The following is a 25,303-nucleotide window of genomic DNA, read 5'->3' as shown; positions in this document are numbered from 1 at the left end:
AAATATACACCAAAATGTGTGTGTGCAAGTTTTCCCACAATAGTTGACATTTATAAAAACTTGACGGGAGAATGTCCTGTCCTCCACGCAAAGATTAGACCATGCGTACACACATCTTCTAGTGGTTCAAGTATTGTATTGCAAGCAGGCAATTAGGGCTAAGTATTTTGTGAGGAAATGAGGAATATGACACCCTTATTCATGGGATCCCGATTGGCGTAGCGGTCTAAGGCACTGCATTTCAGAGCAAGAGGCGTCACTACAGTCCCTGGTTCGAATGCAGTCTGTATCACATCCGGGCCGTGATTGGCAGTCCCATAGGACGTGGCGCACAATTGGCCTAGCGTCGACCACGTTTGGCCATCATTGTAAATAAGAAATGTGTTCTCAACTGACTTGCCTAGTTAAATAAAAAAAGTTTAAATAAAATACAAATCTGAAATACGATGCAGCCATTTGCTGTTAGTGAGAAGAACGAAAACTGTGTGTTTTATATTATTCTGGAATTAAAAATAATTACACAGGAATCTATACTGAACAAAAATATAAAACACAACATGCATCGATTTCAAAGATTTGACTGAGTTACAGTTCATATAAGGAAATCAGTCAATTTAAATAAATGAATTAGGCCCGAATCTACAGATTTCACATGACTGGGCAAAGGCTCAGTCTTGTGTGGGCCTGGGAGGGCATAGGCCCACCCACTGGGAAGCCAGGCCGAGCCAATCGGAACAAGTTTTTCCCCACAAAGAGATCTATTACATACAGAAATACGCTTCAGCACCCCCGACAGGTGTATAAAATCGAGCACACAGCCATGCAATCTCCATAGACGAACATTGGCAGTAGAATGGCCTTCCTGAAGGGCTCAGTGACTTTCAACGTGGTACTGTCATAGGATGCCAAAATGTCAAATTTCTGCCCTGCAAGAGCTGCCCCGATCAACTGTAAGTGCTGTTATTGTGAAGTGGAAACATCTAGGAGCAACAACAGCAAAGTGGTAGGACACACAAGCTCACACAACCAAACTGCCTCTGGAAACAACGTCAGCAATGTTCGTCGGGAGCTTCATGAAATGGGTTTCCATGGCCGCGCAGCCACGCACCGGCCTAAGATCACCATTCACAATGCCAAGCGTCAGCTGGAGTGGTGTAAAGCTCGCCACCATTGGACTCTGGAGCAGTGGAAACGTGTTCTCTGGAGTGATGAATCACACTCACAATCTGGCATTCCGACGGATAAATCTGGGTTTGGCGGATGCCAGGAGAACGCTACGTGCCCGAATGCATTGTGCCAGCTGTAAAGTTTGGTGGAGGAAGAACAATGGTCTGGGGCTGTTTTTCATGGTTTGGGCAAGGCCCCTTAGTTCCAGTGAAGGGAAATCTGAACGCTACAGCATACAATGACATTCTAGACGATCCTGTGCTTCCAACTTTGTGGCAACAGGTTCGGGAAGACCCTTTCAGCATGACATTGCATTACATTGCCCTCGTGCACAAAGCGAGGACCATAGAGAAATGGTTTGTTGAGATCGGTGTGGAAGAACATGACTAGCCTGCACAGAGCCCTGACCTCAAACACATCGAACTCCTTTGGGATGAATTGGAAAACCGACTGCGAGCCAGGCCTAATTGCCCAAATTTAGTGACCGACCACACTAATGCTCATGGCTGAACGTAACCAAGTCCCTGCAGCAATGTTCCACATTCTAGCAGAAAACCTTCCCAGAAGAGGCTGTCATAGCAGTAAAGGGGGGACCAACTTCATATTAATGCAGGTGATTTTGGAATGAGATGTTCGACAACATTGTTGAATTCAAATGTTCTGCTGACAGGTCCACAACAATTTGCCATCATTGTCTCTTTCAGAAAAGGACAATCCTTTGCCAGATACAGCATAAATGTAACATTCTGCCAACACAGGAAATAGACCGGTAGCTTATTTAAAATGCTTGACAGTAAGGGGAGGCTACAGTATGGCTGTCCGATAGAAACACAATAATCTATTGATAAACAAAATATTGAACAACTATCCTTTGAATAGAAGTGTGGGCTAAAGCATACTTTTACATTTTTCCAATATATAGTCAATCTTACAGGATGCGGGGACAGGCACTCGCTATAGGCAGCATGCATGTTAAGTTTGAAAAAGTCACTGCGAAATATCAAAACATTCTGCCCACAGCTCTACAGAAATGTGGTTATAAAGGAGGCACCTGGTGCATACCTGATAGACCTTTGACCTTTGGCCAGTGAAACCATCCCACAGGATGACTGTTCCCTCGTAGTCGCTGCTAGCCAACAGATTCTTGTGGTAGCTGCTCCAGCTGATACAGCTGAAACACAAAATGCATGGGGATGTAAGAGCCGAGAACTGTTCTTCCATGTTTCTAGGAGGATTAATGAATACGCTAGATATAGAAAACATACAGAAATCTATGCCAGCTTTTAAAACAGAACCCCAAATTGTTAAAAGTGTATAGTTTCTATTATAATACATAGTTGGTAATTCTCAAAGTTAAAACGGGGTTAAAGGGCACCTGATTTTGGAGTTGCACGTCATTTCATTGACAGGGTAATGAATGTCCACAGCATCCTGGATCACAGTTCCATATTCAAACACCTTGATTTTCTTGGTGACGCCGGCGATGGCAAAGTAATCGCCGTCACGGTCAAATTCAATACTGCAGAGAGAGCGCGCAAAACATCAAGCTCAATAGCCAATAAGAGGTCACATCAAACGAGTAACACAATGGTAAATGTGGGTGCAATGAAGCAATATTTCATGATTTGTAAAGCATGGTAGCCTATTCCCTATATAGTTCAGTGCACTACTTTTGACCTGCACTATATAGGGAATGGGGCTCCTACTGGGAAAAACACGACGTCTCCCATTAGATTGCAATTTTACCATAGAGATAGAGGCAGCAACCGACATTGCAGTACCTTCTGCAGTACCTTCTGCAGTGGCAAATAGAAGATGTATTGTGATACAAGAGCAACCTCTGCAGGTCAAAGTACATACTAACCATTAGGATGGCGCTAAATCTAACGAGTAGAATCAGAAAGCTGGTGGACTCAATGGGCCGGTTTCTCTGACCTTAATTAAACCTAGACCTGGATGAAAAAGAAAGCTCAATGGAGAATCTAACCTGCTCCTACTCTGTTATTATCTATGCATAGTCATTTTAATAACTTTACCTACATGTACATATTACCTCTTGGTTAGGGCTTGTAAGTAAGCATTTCACTAAGGTCTACCTGTTGAATTCAGCGCATGTGACAAATAACATTTGATTTATTCCAGGACTAGGCTAAGTCAAGGTCTGGGAAACCGGCCCTATGACAGTAACTAATAAGCTAAGCCATTAAAAGGTGTTGTGTTTGACAGTTGACATTACCTAGAGACAATACTGGAGCCGTTGTAGAGATCACTAGCATAAGACAGGGTCGCCAACGGCCGCACAGAGTTGAAGCGTGTGAACTTTGAGAGACACTCCATGAAATCATCCAGTTGATTTAAGTTCCTGGTGTCATCTAAAACAAGACAAACGAATACTGAATCTAGAACACACTTAGAAAATTAATAATGTTTTAGTTGTTTATTATGGTATTTGTCCTCATGTCTTGGCAGGAACCTCAAGCCTAAAATATGTTCTGCAAGATAATGTAGTTTAGTCAACTAAAAGTTGTTGTGGCTTGTTGTGGTCATTTGTGGGAGATGCTGTCAACCTTCTTCTTTTGGAATACAAGGACATGACTTCACCCACATATGAACCTCATTCCAGAAAAGCCCTTAAGTAGCGCTGTATAATCCAAATTCTACTGAAACCTAAAGGTTACCTGTTATCCGGGTCATCCGGTCAGAGAAGTAGCATTGCTCCAGATCTTCAAAGTGTGCTGTGAGCCTCTTTCTCCGAGAAGCCAGAGTGCTGTTGTACCATGTTTGTCTCTTCCCCTGACGGTGAAATAGAAGACTTAAAATGACAAACATGAGACACTAAACACATACATTTGCAGATCGTGAACCTGAAACACCAAAATCAATGGTTCTTTATGGCTGCGTTCCGATTTACCACCCTTCTCCCAGTGTAAACTTGCACACTTTGTCACATGGATTTAACAATGGTGAAAACTCACCCCAGCCAGTGCTTACACCAATCCTATGCATTTAAATCCATGATGGCTAGAAGGGTGGAGAATTGGGATGCAGCTTATGCCTCTAAGAAAATTACAGTGGGTCAGACTTACCTGTGAAGTTCCACCAAAACCTGGAGGTTGACTCACATACTCTGTAGAATCTATAAGACTACTGCAAAGACAAGACTTAGTTACCGTAAGATATATACAGTACCAGTCAAAACTTGGCACACCTACTCATTCCAGGGTTTTTCTTTATTTTTACTATTTTCTACATTGTAGAATAATAGTGAAGACATCAAAACTCTGAAATAACACATATCATGTGGAATCATGTGGTAACCAAAAAAAAAAAGTTAAATAAAAAATATATTTTATATATAAACAATATACAGTGTGTGCAAAAGGCGTGAGGAGGTAAGGCAATAAATAGGCCAGAGTAGCGAAGTAATTACAATTTAGTAAATCAACACTGGAGTGATAGATGTGCAGATGATGATGATGATGTGCAAGTAGAAATACTGGTGTGCAAAAGATCAAAAAGTAAATAAAAACAATATGGGGATGAGGTCGGTAGATTGGATGGGCTATTTACAGATGGGCTGTGTACAGCTGCAGCGATCGGTTAGCTGATGTTTAAAGTTAGTACGGGAGATATAAGTCTCCAACTTAAGTGATTTTTGCAATTCGTTCCAGTCATTGGCAGCAGTCATTGGAAGGAAAGGCAGCCAAAGGAAGTGTTGGCATTGGGGATGACCAGTGAGATATACCTGCTGGAGCGCGTGCTACTGGTGGGTGTTATCGTGACCAGTGAGCTGAGATATGGCAGAGCTTTACCTAGCAAAGACTTACAGATATCCTGGAGCCAGTGGGTCTGGCGATGAGAGCATACAGGTCTCAGTGGTGGGTGGTATATGAGGCTTTGGTGACAAAACAGATGGCACTGTGATAGATTGCAACCAGTTTGCTGAGTAGAGTGTTGGAGGCTATTTTGTAAATGACATCGCCGAAGTCAAGGATCGGAGGATTGTCAGTTTTACAAGGGTATGTTTGGCGGCGTGAGTGAAGGATGCTTTGTTGCAAAATAGGAAGACGATTCTAGACTTAATTTTGGATTGGAGATGTTTAATGTGAGTCTGGAAGGAGAGTTTACAGTCTAGCCAGACACTTAGGTATTTGTAGTTGTCCACATAATCTAAGTCAGAACCATCCAGAGTAGTGATGCTACTCGGGAGGGCAGGTGCGGGCAGCGATCGGTAGAAAAGCATGAATTTAGTTTTACTAGCGTTTAAGAGCAGTTGGAGGCCACAGAAAGAGTGTTGTATGGCATTGATGCTTGTTTGTTTGTTAACACAGTGTCCAAAAAAAGGCCATATGTATACAGAACGGTGTCGTCTGCATAGAGGTGGATCAGGAAATCACCCACTGCAAGAGCGACATCGTTGATATATACAGAGAAAAAAATATTTGGCCCGAGAATTGAACCCCTGTGGTACCACCATGGAGACTGCCAGAGGTCCGGAATACAGACCCTACGATTTGATACGCTGAACTCTAGCTGAGAAGTAGTTGGTGATCCAGGCGAGGCAGTGTTTCCTAGCCTCAGTGCAGTGGGCAGCTGGGAGGAGTTTCTCTTATTCTCCATGGACTTTACAGTGTACCAAAACATTTTGGAGTTAGAGCTAAAGGATGCAAATTTCTGTTTGAAAAACCTAGCCTTTGCTTTCTGACTGACTGCGTGTATTGGTTCCTGACTTCCCTTAAAAGTTGCATATCGCGGGGACTATTCGATGCCAATGCAGTCTGCCACAGGATGTTTTTGTGCTGGTCGAGGGCAGTCAGGTCTGGAGTGAACCAAGGGCTATATTTGTTCTTAGTTCTACATTTTTTGAAAGGGGCTAATTTAAGATGGTGTGGAAAATACTTTTAAAGAACGACCATGCAACCTCTACCGACGGATTTAGGGTTGTACCTTGTGGGTTCCTTGATAATGTGTGTGAGATTGAGGGAATCTAGCTTAAATTGTAGGACGGTCAGGGTGTTAAGCATATCCCAGTTTAGGTCACCTAACAGAACGAACTCTGAAGATAGATGGGGGGCAATCAATTCACATATGGTGTCCAGGGCACAGCTGTGAGCTGAGGGGGGGTCTATAACAGGTGGCAACCGTGAGACTTATTTCTGGAGGGATTCATTTTTAAAATTAGAAGCTCGAACTGTTTGGGCATAGACCTGGAAAGTATGACAGAACTTTGCTGGCTCACTCTGCAGTAGATTGCAACTCCTCCCCCTTTGGCAGTTCTATCTTGACGGAAAATGTTGTAGTTGGGGATGGAAATCTCAGAATTGGTGGTGGCCTTCCTAAGCCAGAATTCAGACACGGCAAGGATATCAGAGTTGGCGGAGTGTGCTAAAGCAGTGAGTAAAACAAACTTAGGGAGGAGGCTTCTGATGTTAACATGCCGGGAGGTGGGCCTGGCACCAAGCTAGCTTCGGGGCTGGGCCGCTCAGTGGCAGCTAGCTGGCTGTGATGATCAGGGGTAATGGTCCAGGGCTTACGGCAGGAAGCGGAGAAAGTGGAGAAAACAGTCCGATACTGGTAAGTATTATCCAGGCGAAAAGCGTCTGGTGTCTGTGCAAAAGGTAAAGGCCGCTAGCAGTGGCAAACAACTTAAGATTCCTTAGAGTAGCCACCCTTTGCTTTGAAGACAGCTTTGCACACTCTTGGCATTATCTCAACCAGCATCATGTGGTAGTCACCTGGAATTAACAGGTATGGATAGACCCCCCCTGACCTTGTTAAAAATTAATTTGTGGAATTTCTTTCCTTGTTAATGCATTTGAGCCAATCAGTGGTGACAAAGTTGGGGTGGTATACAGAAGAAAGCTCTATTTGGTAAAAGACCAAGTCCATATTATGGTAAAAACAGCTCAAATCAGCAAAGAGAAATGACAATCCATTATTACTTTAAGACATAACGTCAGTCAATCTGAACTTTAGAAGTTTCTTCAAGTGCAGTCACAAATTGCAGTTGAGAGTTAAGTTCCTTGGTGTTCACATCACCAACAAACTATCATGGTCCAAACATACCAAGACAGTTGTGAAGAGCGTACAACAAAACATTTTCCCCCTCAGGAGACTGAAAAGATTTGGCATGGGTCCCCAGATCCTCTAAAGTTTCTACAGCTGCACCATCGAGAGCATTCTGACCGGTTGCATTACGGCGTGCGAATAGCCCAGTACATCACTGGGGCCAAGCTTCCTGCCATCCAGGACCTTGATAATAGGCGGAGTCAGAGGAAAGCCCATAAAGTTGTCAGAGACTCCAGTCACCCAAGTTGTAGACTGTTTTCTCTGCTACAGCACGGCAAGCGGTACCGGAGCGCCAACTCTAGGACCAAAAAAGGCTCCTCAAAAGCTTCTAAGACTGCTGAACAATTAATAAAAGCGCCACCTGACAATTTACATTGATCCCCTCTCCCTTTTGTACACTGCTGCTACTCGCTGTTTATTATCTATGCATAGTCGCTTCACCTCCATGTACAAATTACCTCAACTAACCTGTACCCCCGCACACTGATTAAGTACCTGTGCCCACTGTATATTGATTTATTGTTATTCTTATTGTGTTAGTTATATTATTACTTTTATTTTAGACTACCTGGTAAATATTTGTATAACTCTTCTTGAACTGCACTGTAGGTTAAGGGCTTGTAAGTAAGCATTTCATGGTAAAGTCTACACGTTGTAGTATTCGGCACATTTAACAACGTTTTATTTGATTTTTTATTTGAAAAACCATCAAGCTCTATGATGAAACTGGCTCTCATGAAAGAAAGACCCACAGTTACCTCTGCTGCAGAGGATAAGTCCATTAGAGTTACCAGCCTCAGAAATTGCAGCCAAATAAATGCTTCACAGAGTTCAAGTAACCGACATCTAAACATCAACTGTTCAGAGGTGACTGCATGAATAAGGCCATCATGGTCAGATTGCTGCAAAGAAAACACTACTAAGAGGAGCTTGGGCCAAGAAACACAAGCAATGCTTGGGCCAAGAAACACGAGCAATGCTTGGGCCAAGAAACACGAGCAATGGACATTAAACTGGTGGAAATCTGTCCTTTTGTGATGAGTTTGAATGACATTTTTTGGTCCAAAATCTCAATGTGTGATTCCCACCGTGAGGCATGGAGGAGGTGTAATGGTGTGGGGGTGCTTTGCTGGTGACACTGATTTATTTAGAATTCAAGGCACACTTAACCAGCATGGCTACCACAGCATTCTGCAGCGATATGCAATCCCATCTGGTTTACAGACTATCATTTGTTTTTCAACAAGACAATGACCCAACACACCACCAGGCTGTGTAAGGGATATTTGACCAAGACGGAGAGTGATGGAATGCTGCATCAGATGATCTGGCCTCCACAATCACCCGACCTCAACCAATTGAGATGGTTTTGGATGAGTTGGATCGTAGAGTGAAGGAACAAGCCAAGTGCTCAGCATATGTGGGAACTCCTTCAAGACTGTTGGAAAAGCATTCCAGGTGAAGCTGGTTGAGAGAATGCCAAGAGTGTGCAAAGCTGTCATCAAGTCAAAGGGTGGCTACTTTGAAGAATCTAAAATCAAAAATACATTTTGATTGAACACTTTTTGGGTTACTATATGATTATATATGTGTAATTTCATAGTTGATGTAGTCACCATTTTTCTACAATGTAGAAAACTGTAAAAATAAAGGAAAACCTTTGAATGAGTAGGTGTCCATGCTTTTGACCGGTACTATGAATATATACAGTTGAAGTCGGAAGTTTACATACACTTAGGTTTCAGTCATTAAAACTAGTTTTTCAAACACTCCACAAATTTCTTTACCGTAATTTCCGGACTATAAGTTACTTTTTTCCCACGCTTTGAACCTTGCGGCTTATACAATGACGCGGCTAATTTATGGATTTTTCCCGCTTTCACAAGATTCATGCCTCCAAAAAAACTGAGCACCGTCACATAATGTGACGTAAATCGAGCGCGCTCAAACTTCCCATCATTCTGATTACGGTAGTCATTTTGTCAGGAGGCTTGGATGACAAGTGGGGAGAAATCCTTCACTAAAACAGGCCGCATGTGAAGAGCAACTTATGGTCAAGTCTGCCAGTGGATCCTGACAGCATGGAGCATTGTCAAAAAATCCACTATCATCAACGGGTTTTGAAAGGCTGGACTGCTGCGTGTTGAAGAGGGCAGCATGAGCTCAGCGGGGAATTTGCCTCCGGATGAAAGTGACGAGAGCAACAATGAAAACGATCCAACATCGGATGAAGCAATTCTGAAGCTATTCAACTCCGACACCGAAGGAGATGACTTCAGTGGTTTCAGAGCACAGGAGGAAGATAGTGACCAATGACTTTCTTGGTAGGCTACTTTTGTTACAAGCTGTGTTTCGTTTAAAAGCCCATTTATTTTTGTTACAAGCCGTGTTTCGTTTAAAAGCCTATTAATTTTTGTAACAAGTCGTGTTTCGTTTAAAGGCTGTGTAAAGTTCATTTGTTTCAATGTACCGGTAGGCACCTGCGGCTTATAGACATTCATTTTGTACATAATTAAGCTGCACATCTTCTTTTTTTTTATTCAGTGGGTGTGGCTTATATTCAGGTGCGCTTAATAGTCCAGAAATTACGCTAACTATAGTTTTGGCAAGTCGGTTAGGACATCTACTTTGTGCATGATACAAGTCACTTTTCCAAAAATTGTTCACAGACATTCACTAAATCACAATTCCAGTGGGTCAGAAGTTTACATACACTAAGTTGACTGTGCCTTTAAACAGCTTGGACATTTCCATTAAATGATGTCATGGCTTTAGAAGCTTCTGATAGGCTAATTGACATCATTAGAGTCAATTGGTGGTTTACCTGTGGATGCATTTCAAGGCCTACCTTCAAACTCAGTGGCTCTTTGCTTGATATCATGGGAAAATCAAAAGATATCAACCAAGACCTAAGAAAAAAAAAATGAACACGTCCACAAGTCTGGTTCATCCTTGGGAGCAATTCCCAAATGCCTGAAGGTACCACGTTCATCTGTACAAACAATAGTATGCAAGTATAAACACCATGGGACCACGCAGCCTTCATACCGCTCAGGAAGGAGACGCATTCTGTCTCCTAGAGATGAACGTGCTTTAGTGCGAAAAGTGCAAATCAATGCCAGAACAGCAGCAAAGGACCTTGTGAAGATGCTGGAGGAAACAGGTACAAAATAATCTATATCCAGAGTAAAATGAGTCCTACATTGACATAAGCTGAAAGGCCACTCAGCAAGCAAGCCACTGCTCCAAAACCACCATAAAAAAAGCCAGACTACAGATTGCAACTGCACATGGGGACAAAGATTGTACTTTTTGGAGAAATGTCCACTCTTCTGATGAAACAAAAATATTACTGTTTGGCCATACTGACCATCGTTTTGTTTGGAGGAAAAAGGGGGAGGCTTGCAAGCCAAAGAACACCATCCCAACCGTGAAGCACGGGGGTGGCAGCATCATGTTGTGGGGGTGCTTTGCTGCAGGAGGGACTGGTGCACTTCACAAAATAGATGGCATCATGAAGGAGGAAAATTATGTGGATTTATTGAAGCAACATCTCAAGACAAGTTAAAGCTTGGTCACAAATGGGTATTCCAAATGGACAATGACCCCAAGCATACTTCCAAAGTTGTGCCAAAATGGCTTAAGGACAACAAAGTCAAGGTATTGGAGTGGCCATCACAAAGCCCTGACCTCAATCCTATAGAAAGTTTGTGGGCAGAACTGAAAAAGCGTGTGCGAGCAAGGAGGCCTACAAACCTGACTCAGTTTTACCAGCTCTGTCAGGAGGAATGAGCCAAAATTCACCCAACTTATTGTGGGAAGCTTGTGGAAGGCTACCCAAAATGTTTGACCCAAGTTAAACAATTTAAAGGCAATGCTACCAAATACTAATTGAGTGTATGTAAACTTCTGACCCACTGGGAATGTGATAAAACAAATTAAAGTTGAAATAACTTATATTATCTACTACTATTCTGACATTTCACATTCTTAAAATAAAGTGGTGATCCTAACTGAATTTTTACTAGGATTAAATGTCAGCAATTGTGAAAAACTGAGTTTAAATGTATTTGGCTAAGGTGTATGTAAACTTCAACTGTGTCGGTCTCCTGTCAAACCTGAACTCTTTCACAACTTTTAAAGGATATTCATAGAAAGATGGATATATTCTGAGTCAGATATTTACTTTTTTCCCTTCACAAGAGTAATTGAAGTACATGACATTTTGTTTTACCTGGGTGCAGGTGAGGGAGCCTCGAAATTAGGTACAGTGCTGTCCAAGTTACGATCCATGTCACTCACTGGCGAGTACAGTCCACTCATTTCCTAGAAAATGTACAATCTTTTTTGATTTAAAAACTCCAACAGACAGGCTTAACCTGCATAACTGTACATGAAATCCAAAAAACACAGTGGAGGACTACATTTGTCAAATTCTGAGGTGGTTTCTGAGACACTTTTTACTCCAGAACTAGCCTTAATCTGTGTCTAGGAAACTAGACCTCTGAATTCTAATCCATTTCAGGAGTACAGAAATGTTAAGATAGCTATCTATGTACATTATTTTACCTCAACACGTTTGATATCCTCCTCCAAAAAGTTTAGCTCCTTCTGCAACTGTTCCAGTTGCTGATTGATAAAACACAATAACAAATGGTTATTTCCTCACAGATTAATACTGTACTTAAATATGGAAATATATTTAGATGCAATCCTAAACAGAGATGGGGTACACCTCTCTTTTATTTCTTCTTGCTTCTTTGAGGAATTCCATTAAGATCTGACGTTGAGCAGCTTGTGATTCCTATGGGAATAAACAGAGAGTTAATGGTCGATCGATCAAGGTATGACTATAAAGCCCATTTCTTTGAAATTATCTATGAGATATTGCTACATAGACCATTACATTCTGAATTTTTATTAAACAGTTTGACAATTTTTACGAATGCGCCCCATAAAGACGCCTACACACAAATGAAAAGGAGCAGGCTACAATGATCAACCATCAGGTAGGCTATTGTTTTACATGAATGGAGTTGTAGACATTGGTTGAGTAGCGCAGCATAATAGCCTCAATTAGCCTTGCTTCTTTACAACAATTTGATGCAGTCAAGATAGGTACTATAAGATGGTTTGATAGATAACCTATGGTAGCAACATGTTTGTCTAACAAGCGTGAGTTGGTTTGGTTGTTCTCTCTCTCCCTCCGTGCTACACACAGACTGTCACACACACCGGCCCCTGCTCCTCTCTCACCGGCAGCGGCTCTCATTGTCGCAAGAGCAGGTCTCCATGGAAGTTTTGTAAAAACAGTTCCCCTTAATTAACACACATGTATTTCAACTATCCAGATATCTGAAAAATTATCATGAAATTATTTGATAACTGATAATTTAAATGACCATCCCTACTTAATATGATTAATTTTATGTTAAGAATAAACAAAAGTGTATATTTGACTGGCAGAAAAAAAACAGCATAGGGATTGACAAGGGGTTGTTAAGGTTAATGTGGTATAGCTTCAGTGAGGTTAAGGTAAGGGTTAGGGTAAAGCATACAAGTTCACATTCGGTTAGGGTAAAGCCGCCCGACGCCATTCATTTTATGCTGGTTAAATATGCACTGCCTAAACAAAATATACATACCGCTTCCAGCTGTTTCTTTTTCTGTACAAGGAGTCCCAGCATCAAGTTGACATTAGCAAGATCTAGGTTCTCTTGGTCTGTGCCCAGGACATCTTGGAACACTTGCCATCTTGACCCATTCTAAAACATGAGAAATGCACAATGAAATATGTACATACTTTTGGTAAATTAAGTTAAGTGTTGGGTTCCTTCACTATTACCTTAAAGAGCGGTTTCATGGACACAGACTACGCCTAGTCCTGGACTTCACTCCTTGATTTTTTTAAAAACTGTATAATAGAAAAGGCTACTGCAGAAAACAGCTGATTCGCTAATTTCCAAAGGCCTACCTATGATTGGGCAGGAGGAATGTAGTAAGGAATAGAAATGCATACTGATCTGCATTTCCAATGTGGCAGTAAGGGGAAAACACACTAGACTAGCGTTTCCCAAACTCGGTCCTCATGACCCCAAGGGATGTACGTTTTGGTTTTTGGCCCTAACACTACAGTTGATTCAAATGATCAAAGCTTGATGATTAGTTGATTATTTGAATCAGCTGGTTTTTGCTTGGGCAAAAAACTCAAATGTGAATCCCTTGGGGTCCAGAGGACAGAGTTTGGGAAACCCTGCACTAGGCCTATATGAAACCATCTTTAGCCTACTCTTCAAACCACTTTATACACATCCTACTCTCCCTCACACACACACCCACCCACACACACACTTTTTCTCACTCACACATACACCCCCCTCCCAAAGGTTAGGCACCAAACAGAATTTAAGGAACACCAGAAAAATAAATTTGGTTATTCAGATTTAGCTTTGAATTACATTGAGTAGGCATATGCATCCTACCTTTGAAGCATCTCTTGGAGTAGGTTATCTATCCCTTTTCCATTTTTCCTGTGCCATCCAAGGTTGTACGCAAGCTAGCCAGCCAGCAAGGTAACATGACTAAACAAGGTAGTTTGTAATTAAACCAAAAACTGTCCCGCAAGTAGTTTAAAACGGCCCGCGACATGATTCATAAAATCATATAAAATGTGCCTCAATTCGATGTAGAGAGGAGATGGTAGCTCCGGTAATATGGTTCGGGCTAGAAACTCACGGTTTTCAGTGATGTAAAGACGTAAGTATTACTGCCACTGTGCTCAGAGATCTCTATATAACGACAAGCTTAGGTCCAAAATAAGTCCATTGAAACGCACAGGGCTTATTTTTGACAGATTTTGGCGTGTGAAACCTCTCGCTTTGCCTGTCCCTTTCTGCTGCAATGTTTTTTCCCAGCAAAGCCTAGTCAGACTGGCCTGCAGGTTCTTACAGGTAAATGCGTGCTGCCCCAAAAATTAAACAAATGTAACAGAAACCCCATCGGTGTCTGTACACCTCAGCTCACCATCACAGGTATATAACATTTTAAAAACGGATGTAGATGCGCAGAAAGAACAGACGGTGAGAAGCAGCTGAGTAGACTAATGGCTGGTTAGGGGATGCAGCTGGCTGCTCACAGCTGTCAAACGTGATATTGGATGAAGCACTCACTCTGATATGACATATCTGACAGCACACTGAACTCTGATATCCTATTTGTAGGACACGTAGGAATGCATTCTGTGCTCACACAATTTCGATATGCTCACTTTGTCAGACACCCCTCAAAATGTTGTTTTACAGATCTACATGATTCACCTGGATGACCTATTTTGAGATCAAAATGGCAAATATATCTGAAAAGAGAGGAGTTTGCATCTCTGGGACTAAAAAGCTTTTTCAAAGGAGATTCTCCATTGAGCTTGATTTTTAGTCCAAGACTAGGCTTAATCTGTGTCCGGAAAACCAGACCACAATTTTGTTGTCTGCATTATGTTCTCATGTTGTAATATTTGACCAAGGTCTGGTTTCCATTGCAAGTGTGTGTGCGTGACCTGATTTGCTGAAGCACTTACCGGATGGTCCATCTTCAGGCGTTTTTCATCTGATCTCTGTTTTTGTTTGAGAATAAGTTCATTCACTGTATCAAATCAAAACAAGAGTTAGTATTACTATTGAGGAGTGATGTAAAAAAGTTTTGTTCCTTTCTAATACCAGAGCCCATACAAAAGTAATGCACTAAATAGGGAATAGGTTGCCATTTGGGACAAAACCTGTGACAAGGCTGTAGAGAAGCTACAGTTGAAGTCAGAAGTTTACATAAACATTAGCCAAATACATTTAAACTCAGTTTCACAATTCCTGACATTTAATCCTAGTAAAAAGTCCCTGTCTTAGGTCAGTTAGATCACCTCTTTATTTAATAAGGTGTAATGACAGAATAATAGTAGAGAGAAAGATTTATTTCAGCTATTATTTCTTTCATCACAATCCCAGTGGGTCAGAAGTTTACATACACTCAATTCGTATTTGGTAGAATTGTTATGTCGATATAGGACTCGTTTTACTGTGGATATCGGTACTTTAGTAACTGTTTCCTCCAGCATCTTCACAAGTTCCTTTGCTGTTGTTCTGGGATTGATTTGCACTTTTGGCACCAAACATTCATCTCTAGGAGACAGAACGTGTCTCCTTCCTGAGTGGTATGAGGGCTGCGTGGTCCCATGGTGTTTATACTTGCATACTATTGATTGTACAGATGAACGTGGTACCTTCAGGCATTTGGAAATTGCTCCCAAGGATGAACCAGACTTGTGAAGGTCTACAATTTATTTTCCGAGGTCTTGGTTGATTTCTTTTGATTTTCCCATGATGTCAAGCAAAGAGGCACAGAGTTTGAAGGTAGGCCTTGAAATACATCCACAGGTACACCTCCAATTGAGTCAAATGATGTCAATTAGTCTATCAGAAGCTTCTAAAGCCATGACATAATTTTCTGGAATTTTCCATGCTGTTTAAAGGCACAGTCAACAGTGTATGTAAACTTCTGACCCATTGGAATTATGATACAGTGAATTATAAGTTAAATAATCTGTAAACAATTGTTGGGAAAATTAATTGTGTCATGCACAAAGTAGATGTCCTAACCGACTTGCCAAAACTATGGTTTGTTAACAAGACATTTGTGGAGTGGTTGAAAAACTAGTTTTAATGACACCAACCTAAGTATATGTAAACTTCCGACTTCAACTGTAGCTACACCACAGATAATTAATGCACCCATATACCTATCTAAGAAATTGTTTGTTAAGAGACAAACCTACCAAGAAAATTTGGATAGAGCTGATCCACATTGTCAATGATGTAGTTACATTTTGGGCACCTATTGCTGTCCTCCAAACTCTGGCGAATGCACTTGTAGCTGAACCCAGAAATAGAATGGGGTATGTTAGTTCAAGAAAACCAGCATAGGAAAAAATGAATGGTGCATTGGTGGGCGATACAAAAGGAATTAGCGGTAGCTAATATGGAACGGTGCTATAGGAATTAGATGGAAGTAACGTTACTATAGCATGTTTGCTTACCAGAAACTGTGTCCACATTTTGTCATATGTGCCTCCTCAATCATTTCAAAACAGATTGGGCTGAAAAGAAAATGTAATGCAACAACATTAACTTTACTTTGACTGTGTTCAGATATGGAAACATCAGTGAGTCTGGTTAAATGACAACGTTACGTAACTCTGGCTAACCAAATGCCAAATGGACATTGTAAACAAGAATGCACTCCAAAGTTGAACTATCTAGCAATACCTACATATGTAACTAACAACACCTAGTCACCAAGCTAGTTACGGTAGTTAGCTAAAAGTTAGCAAGCTAAGTTAGCCTTTTGCAGGAAAACTCACCACACAAAATCGTTGCTTTTATCTTCGTAGGAATTCAAGAGACCATTGTAGAGAGGTGCTTGGTGGAGAGGACGTTTTCTGCTGGTGCCAGAGGAGGATGAACTGGATCTGCTTAGTGGAGCTAAGCTTCTTGGAGACTGTACAGCCACTCCAGGTACAAGCAACCCCTCGCCAGCTGTTGCCAGAGTCCGCGAGGGCACAATATTTGGAGAATTGTTCACATTCGCACTATCGTTGCCGCCTAACGTTACGCTGGTAGCACCGTTAGCATTGGAAGTGCCACCGGTACTGCTGCTACTTCCAGGCCCAGGACCCGCTCCACCGCTAGTTTGCGGTTGACGGTTGCTTGACATAATTCAAGCCTGATGCTCAAGTCTTCCAAGGCCAAAGCCTGTTGTAGTTCACCGCATCCGTGGTGAGCTATTGGCTAGCTAATGTTAGCTTACCAGCTAATGGCAATGCGCTAGCTAAGATAAAACAACAATGTACGAACACATAAAAGCTTGCTTTTAGCTAGATTGCTTCTTTAGGTGAAATTGTAGGCTTTTGTCAACAAGTCGACCATAACAACGTTGCAAGAATAATAAAATCTTCAGCGCAAAGTCTGTCTACGTTTTGGGAATTAGAAACCAATCTCTCGAATCTGTCTTCGCTTAGCCAAACGAAATTACTAGCAAAAATTAATTACTCCCCCCTACTGCACCGGAGTCGTAACTAAATCCTATGCCTGCACTGAATGAACGCACCCACACCACTACAATTGTAGATGCAACAAAACGTTGAAAATAATTTATATCAGGTTTGGTTGTGTTTTGTAGAGTAGTTTGACTTCTGAATGTTTTATATACAGTACCAGTCAACAGTTTGGGCACATCTACTAATTCGAGGGTTTTTCTTCATTTGGTCTATTTTCTACAATATAGAATACTAGTGAAGACATCAAAACTATGAAATAACACCAACAAATTGTTAAACAAATCCAAAATATATTTTTGATTTTAGATTCTTCAAAGTAGCCATCCTTTGCCTTGATGACAACTTTGCGCACTCTTGGCATTCTCTCAACCAGCTTCATGAGGTAGTCAACTGGAATTAATTTAAATTAACAGGTATGCATTTTTGATTTTTTTGTTTTTTTTATTTCACCTTTATTTAACCAGGTAGGCTAGTTGAGAACAAGTTCTCATTTGCAACTGCGACCTGGCCAAGATAAAGCATAGCAGTGTGAACAGACAACACAGAGTTACACATGGAGTAAACAATTAACAAGTCAATAACACAGTAGAAACAAAAAAAGTTAATTTGTGGTATTACTTTCCTTCTTAATGCATTTGAGCCAATCAATTGTGTTGTGACAAGGTAGGGGTGGTATACAGAATATAGCCCTATTTGGTTAAAGATCAAGTCTACATTATGGCAAGAACAGCTCAAATCAACAAAGAGAAGTCCATCATCATTACTTTAAGACATGAAGGTCAATTAATGCGGAACATTTCAAGAACTTTAAACGTTTCTTCTAGTGCGGTGGCAAAAACCATCAAGCGCTATGATCAAACTGGTTCTCATGAGGACCGCCACAGGAAAGAAAGATCGAGAGTTACCGCTGCTGCAAAGGATACATTCATTAGAGTTAACTGCACCTCAGATTGCAGTCCAAATAAATGCTTCACAGAGTTCAGGAAACAGACACATCTCAAGATCAACTGTTCAGAGGAGACTGCGTGAATCAGGCCACTACTCAAGGACACCAATAATTAGAAGAGACTTGCTTGGACCAAGAAACAGGAGCAATGGACTTTTTTGCTTCCAACCGCCATGTCTTTGTGAGACACAGAGTCGATGAAAGGATGATCTCAGCATCTGTGGTTCCCACCGTGAAGCATGGAGGAGGAGGTGTGATGGTGCTTTGCTGGTGACAATGTCAGTGATTTATTTAGAATTTAAGGCACACTTAACCAGCATGGCTACCACAGCATTCTGCAGCGATACACCATCCTATCTGGTTTGCGCTTAGTGGGACTATCATTTGTTTTTCAACAGGACGATGACCCAACACACCTCCAGGCAGTGTAAGGGCTATTTGAACAAGAAGTATAGTGATGGATTGCTGTATTAGATGACCTGGCCTCCACAATCAACCGACATCAACCAAATTGAGATTGTTTTGGATGAGTTGGACCGCAGAGTGAAGGAAAAGCAGCCAACAAATGCTCCGCATGTGTGGGAACTCCTTCAAGACTGTTGGAAAAGCATTCCAGGTGAAGCTGGCTAAGAGAATTCCAAGAGTGTGCAAAGCTGTCATCAAGGCAAAGGGTGTCTACTTTGAAGAATCTAAAATCTATTTTGATTTGTTTATCACTACATGATTCCACATGTGTTATTTCATAGTTTTGATGCCTTCACCATTATTCTCCAATGTAGAAAATAGTAAAACTAGAAGAAAAAAACTCAAACTTTTGACTGGTACTGTATGTATATAATAACATTTCCCCAAAAATTCAGGCTATAAAAATATGTAAAGGATAGATATTGACAGATATGTTTTTTTGTATGAAAGTAACCTGGGCAAGTTGTGGTGTTGGTAATGGTGACCATACCGGCGTCATGAAGTTCTGACAGCACACAGCAGAGGGCATGATCACCTCTGCCACACTCACCAAGGCTCATTCAAGTGGCAAGTAAACCAGGCTGTCTAGTCAAGCTTTACAAAATGTATTTATGTATTCATATATTTTCTTACACATAAATATACATTGGATTACCTGTTTTTTTTCCCATATCTACCCTACCTCAGTCAAATTGGAATATTAGGTGTGCATGTAGGTCTGCACAGCATTCACAGCAAATAATTTCCCCAATGTTTTCACTTGTGGAACAGATTTATGAATCTTGTGTCCTTCTTTCTTCCATAATTCACATGTAAAACACAACTGAGACAGTACAACTCTCTTTTAGTAGACCATTTTCAATTACAACATACAGACAGAAAGGATTCACTACTCACACAACAAAAAGTAGCCTATACCTGCTATACATTTCTTTCCCTATACTGTTGATTTGAATGGGTTTTTTTGTAATTTGTTTTACGGTGTTATACAGTTTGCGAAACAACATTATAATTTGACTAAGTAAATTACCTATTAAGTTACATTTGCCTTCAAACAACTGTGGGCCCCCTCTTACATTTTCTACCAAGTGTGTTTTCCCCCCTCCCTCATTCCATTTGTCCGGCACATCAGGTTTTCCCCATTCTGTTTCTGGTCACTCAGATTGTGGTATAGGGGTTGGGGTTGGGCAGGCTCAAATGAAGGATAATCTCCTAGAGGTCCTTTGCAGTGGGGGGTGAGGCCCGGGAGCAGCCATTCATTTTTTTTTCGACAGTTGCAGCAGGATCTCAAAGCACTTCGATAAAAAAGCAGAATGTTTTGCAGGCAGATCCTCAGGCTGGTTGTGGAATTCTTGTCTCCCACTGTTAGGAACCTTTTTACCCATTAAGGGGCCCCTGCACAAAATGTCAGTTGCTTTAAGCTGGGCTGTTTGCAAATTGAGCCTTACAAAAATAGTGGGGGTGAGAAAATGGTTGCGTTTAGACATATATAACATCTGCAAATCTACATTTGATCAAAAAAGAGGTATGATGTCTAGTAAGTTAGTAACATGAGTGATGCTGTCCAAATTATATTACTGTGAGCTCTGTGAGACAGGAACACCTGTACAGTAATAAAAAAATAGAATTGAATAATGAAAATGCTAAATAGTATTTTACCAATAGTCTTTGTTGCATTTTGTCACCCTAGTGTTTAGCTCACTGTAACAACGTGAGCTGGTTCAAATCTAAAGACGCACCCTCATGTGATAATGGTGTTAGAGGTGGGGTAGATAATTGTGATCAGGCCACGATTAGAAGAGGCATGGCGAGATGGTTCAGGGACTTCCTATAGCAGTCCTGTGGTGTCATTCCTTTAAGATTGGTAGTAAAGTGGACGAGAAGAAGAGCACCCACAAATTCAGCCACACACAATGGCAGTGAACAAAAATGAAGGAAACAAGTTAAGGGGCAATGTACATTTGGGACAGATTTAATAAGATTTACCTGTCTGTTTTTGTAGTTGAACATCCTATCATATTCTAATAATATTTTTTGTCCAAAGGCAAAGTCATCAGCACAGTTTACTTTAGAGAGGCTCCCACATAGGATGATGCATATGTTTCTCATAAAAGTTATAGCTTATATCTTAAAGTTTTACTGTGGTGAGAAGATAATTTAGTTTAAATGATGGATATGTGGTTCATCATGCAAGCTATAACGAAATGCAATAGGTAATTGCAATTAGAGTTGATTTGACAAATTAATATTATTTTTTATTTTATGTCTTAATGCTGTTAAAAGCTCAGGTTACTGATGTAGCAAGAGGTTTTCAAGCATCCCCAAGATGACATTCTATACTGGTTAGCTCCAGGGTATGGTCAAGTGGATTGAAAAAGAATAAGAAACAATGGGCAATTTTCAATTAATTAATTCAATTTCAATTCAGAAACTGAACTGAATTGACCACAACACTGATGAGTTCAGTTAGCAGGTTCGTCAAATGATAAAGCACTAGTGATACCAAGCATGAGCACCCTAGTTTTTTACCATACCAATTTTACCCATACATAACAATTTAGGCTATGGAGGAACCTGCACATATGGCATGCTCGTTTTTATTCCAATTCATTAAATAAATAGGTTTATCATTTTTCACGTGTCAAACAGATGTGTGTGAGAGAGTGGTGTTCGTATGGTGTGAGGCTCAGCCAGAATCACTGTTCAATGGCTGTGGTGGGGCACTAGACTGACTATTCATAAAAGTGCCTGAAAAATACAATTAAGGAGTATGGACAGTGCACACAACTCGACGTCGATGGTGAAGAGTGACTGCCTTGGATAGAGAGGTTTCCTTTCTTTACTAATGTGTGTAGTAGGGGCAGGGTTAGTGATGTCAGTCTGAGAGTAATAGATAAAACGTTTCAGCGCGTTGGTTTGATCTTCTGAATAGGCTATGGAGGAGAGCGAGACTGGCGGTTCATCAGCGCAGAAAATATATCCACAATTTCAAATGGGCATACAAGAGGACTTTACGCGCGCTTGAAGGTGATTTAATGAACAATTGTTTTATTTGGAGTCTCTCTTAACAGGACCAGCAGAGCATTTAGTCTGATTCCCATTGATTTGCTCTTGCTTCTTGTCTCATACCTTGCTGTTACTTTTTTTTTTTTTTACCAAATACAGGGAAAGGAAATAGCAAATAAATAACAATAGACAATAGTTGATGGTTAGGTTACTTATATTTCTGCCATTGTGTAGCCTATGACTGCATTTAAGGTTTATCTTTAAATAAAGCTTACCTTTACTTTATGTGACTTCATAGTATAGTCATTGAATGAGAAATATTGGCTTAAAAACTAAAAACCTCAGCCAGCTTGTTCATTGTTTTGGTCACCCCAGCATCCTTCTCACAGGGTGAATTTTAAGTTAACAACAACGGGCACTATCGAAAATAGCGCACGAGGAGATTGGTGGCAAGACCTGAAGGCAAGACATGAACTAACCTTTATTTTGCGCGGAATGGATGAAAACACTGAAATCATCACGTGAATGATCCTATATTTAAAATAATAAAAAGATAAATCCAACCAGGGACAATAGTCTTCCAACTGAATTCTATGGACAAGCAGATCGACTGAAAGTAACCATATTGCACAATTTCATTCCAAATTCAAAATTGATGCTGCAAAATACAGTAGCCTAATGACAATACTTTCATCCTATTCAAACAGGCGGTATTGTGGTAGGTTGCTCTGACCGTCACTTTCCCTTAAAAAGTGTCCAGTTCACAGTGCAGCAGGTTTTAAAGTCGAGTTGATGCGATGCGTGCAGTGGAGGCTAGACGAGAGGCAAGTTGTAGTTTTGTTTAGACCGGCGAAATAGCCAGAAGCTTTTACAAACTAAATATACATTGAACCTCCATATGCAACAGCCTGAAGATTTTGCACTCAGTCAATGAAACATACTGCTACAGTTCTCTATTTGAGTGCACTGACAGGCTTCTATTTAGCTACTTTTTGAAGTCTGGAAGGAAAACTGCCATCTTGATGAAAGTATGCATGACACACCTGCCTTGACTGCATTGCACTAAATAGACCAGTCCAAACAAAAATAGGCAATTGCTTTTGCAAAAAATAGGATACCTGTTAAAAAAATTATATATATATTATAATACTATTAGTTGAGAAATACACAGTTACCCACTTATCACTAGTTTATGTAATGGGGAATAGGGGGTTTAATCACATCTGATCTTGCCGCTGTATTCAACTTTATATCGAAGAAGGCAGGGTTCCAGAACTGAAAACATTCCAAAACAACAATTCCAAATCTAAACTCCAAAATGTTGTTTGTTAGACTACTGGCTGTTGTCCTCATAATGATCAACACATGGCTGCTAAACTCTGCTCAATCAGATCATATCCGAAGATACAAACGCGCAATGGCTCAGAGAGCTGACAGTGAGCTGGCTCACTTAGCAAGTGAACAGTGCAGGTCCACCAGACAACTGAGACAAGCAGCATACTCAGCATCAGTTCCACATCTCCCTCCAGTGGCTCACCCAAGGAGATACATCACAAGGCAAAGTGGTCACTATCATATAACTCATCTTGAGGAGACCTCCTGTTCAGGTGGGTGCAATTCTGATGCTAATTCTAACCGGAGACTGGATAGTGCCTCTCATTGGGGCAAAGGTGAGAAGAAGGTTAGTCGGGGAAACTCAGAGGCAGTGATACCCAAAGACAAGGAGGATAGACATGTTAAGATTCTAGGGATGATCAGTTCTCCTAACCCCAACTTCAACAGAAAGCCTCCCAGTCAGGCTGATGTGACAGTGGACTCAAGTAGTGGCAATGACAAACCAGAGGTTGATGGTGGGCGCTCTGAGGGCCCACACAAGCAGCTGCTGCTCAAAAAGCAGCAGAGAGTTCTGACTGGAAGGGTCCGCCGTACCCTTACAGTCTCAGATGGTGAAGACAGTTGGGCAGCTTTCCCTGAGAGCGTAGTAAAGTCCCGCAGGATATTTTCTACATTCCGGCAGCACAGTGACTATTCTGCTGAGATTGAGGACTACCCTGTGGAGCAGGAGGGACCACCTAGCCGCGCCAGCATGTTGTGGGGTGCCCAGATTCCAGACGTCCCCCCTAAGTGGATGTCTGCTTTGTACTTTAGTGGACAGAAGGAACAACTGAGGGTCAATCCAGCAGCTGGCATTGAGCTTCCTCGGGCTAAGTTCAGTGTTGAACTGTGGGTCAACCCAGAGGGTGGGCAGACTAACCCAGCCATCATAGCAGGTGAGTGAAATTCCAAAACCTCTCTCTCCCTATCATTGTTTAAGTGTTAAAAGTGTTAAAAATATCAAATTCAGTGTATAGACCACAAATGGCATGGTTGGGAAAATGAGAGAAATTGGGAAATCAGCCATTATGAGATGCAAATGGGTTATGGGGGGGGGAATGTTACAGACACAAATGGCCACCACCTGCAAGCTTGTTGTTTTGACGTCAATTCTTGAGAGGTTTAATGCTCTCAATGCTCTCGGCTACTGAGCAAATAGATTCATAGCCACGTGATGATAACTTCAATTAATACATTTTAAGTTGTTCCAATCATTTGATCTATATAAAAACTATATTCCTAGGTATTTTTGATAAGCATTGAAGTTTTGTCATTTCCTCTGCTGACTGTAGGTGGGATAAATCAAAGGTGTGTTCACGAAAAGTGACAAACTTCAAATAGTAGTAAACTGAAGTGCAAGGTTATGTGGTGGTGTATAGTACTTAAGTAAAAATGGTTTAAAGTACTACGTCGTTTTTTTGTGTATATATAATTAACATTTATATTTTTGACAACTTTAACTTTTCCTCCACTACATTCCTAAAGCAAATAATGTACTTTTTACTCCATACATTTCCCCTGACACCCAAAGTACTCATTACATTTCCAATTCATTCACTTATCAAGAGAACATACCTGATCATCCCTACTGCCTCTGATCAGGTTGTCTCACTTAATACAAATGCTTAGTTTGTAAATCATGTCTGAGTGCTGGAGTGTGCCCCTAGCTAGTGGTAAATTAAAACAACAAGAAAATTGTGCCATTTGGTTTGCTTAATAAAAGGAATTTGACATCATTCATACTTTTACTTTTGATACTTAAGTATATTTAAAACCAAATACTTTTATACTTTTACTCAAGCAGTATTTTACTGAGTGACATTTACTTGATTCATTTTCTATTAAGGTATTTTTACTTTTACTTTTACTCAAATCAAATTTTATTAGTCACATGCACCGAATACAACAGTTTCAACAAAAGATGGATAAGAATAATAGACAAAGGTAACAGGTAATTAAAGAGCAGAAGTAAAATAACAATAGAGAAACTATATACAGTTGGGAACCGAGGCAGAGTCAATGTGCGGGGGCCCAGGTTAGTTGAGGTAGTATGACAACAGAGAGTAGCAGTGGTGTAAAGAGTGGGGGGACACTGCAAATTGTCTGGGTAGCCATTTGACTAGATGTTCAGGAGTCTTGGCTTGGGGGCTTGGGAGTAGAAGCTGTTTAGAAGC

The 25,303-nt window shown here is 40.9% G+C and overlaps 2 protein-coding genes across 4 annotated transcripts in view; one reads left to right on the top strand and one right to left on the bottom strand.

Annotated features, from left to right (window-relative positions):
* The window catches only part of LOC110530310 (E3 ubiquitin-protein ligase COP1), a 32,032-nt gene extending 14,663 nt beyond the window's left edge, over window positions 1-17,369 (bottom strand). Inside the window, exons 1-13 of one of the 3 annotated variants that reach the window (XM_021613241.2) lie at window positions 16,643-17,369; window positions 16,319-16,378; window positions 16,058-16,155; window positions 14,810-14,874; window positions 12,882-13,001; window positions 11,972-12,040; window positions 11,806-11,865; window positions 11,471-11,562; window positions 4,254-4,314; window positions 3,846-3,960; window positions 3,404-3,539; window positions 2,543-2,686; window positions 2,230-2,338 (exon numbers count right to left, since the gene is read on the bottom strand). In XM_021613241.2, the coding sequence (XP_021468916.2) occupies window positions 2,230-2,338; window positions 2,543-2,686; window positions 3,404-3,539; window positions 3,846-3,960; window positions 4,254-4,314; window positions 11,471-11,562; window positions 11,806-11,865; window positions 11,972-12,040; window positions 12,882-13,001; window positions 14,810-14,874; window positions 16,058-16,155; window positions 16,319-16,378; window positions 16,643-16,995 (1,482 nt within the window). In that variant the 5' untranslated portion in view covers window positions 16,996-17,369. The remainder of the gene's footprint in view (window positions 1-2,229; window positions 2,339-2,542; window positions 2,687-3,403; window positions 3,540-3,845; window positions 3,961-4,253; window positions 4,315-11,470; window positions 11,563-11,805; window positions 11,866-11,971; window positions 12,041-12,881; window positions 13,002-14,809; window positions 14,875-16,057; window positions 16,156-16,318; window positions 16,379-16,642) is intronic. The other 2 variants (XM_021613242.2, XM_021613240.2) reach the window with 2 other exon arrangements.
* Window positions 17,370-21,442: 4,073 nt separating this feature from the next.
* Window positions 21,443-25,303, top strand: part of LOC110530309 (pappalysin-2) — an 84,536-nt gene continuing 80,675 nt past the window's right edge. The window contains exon 1 of the mRNA XM_036985949.1: window positions 21,443-24,025. Within this exon, the coding sequence (XP_036841844.1) occupies window positions 23,074-24,025 (952 nt within the window). The 5' untranslated portion in view covers window positions 21,443-23,073. The remainder of the gene's footprint in view (window positions 24,026-25,303) is intronic.

Source organism: Oncorhynchus mykiss, chromosome 8, assembly GCF_013265735.2.
Source record: "Oncorhynchus mykiss isolate Arlee chromosome 8, USDA_OmykA_1.1, whole genome shotgun sequence".
NCBI lineage: Eukaryota > Metazoa > Chordata > Actinopteri > Salmoniformes > Salmonidae > Oncorhynchus > Oncorhynchus mykiss.
The sequence above is the reverse complement of the archived record's forward strand: the minus strand, read 5'-3'. Positions and strand labels throughout refer to the sequence as shown.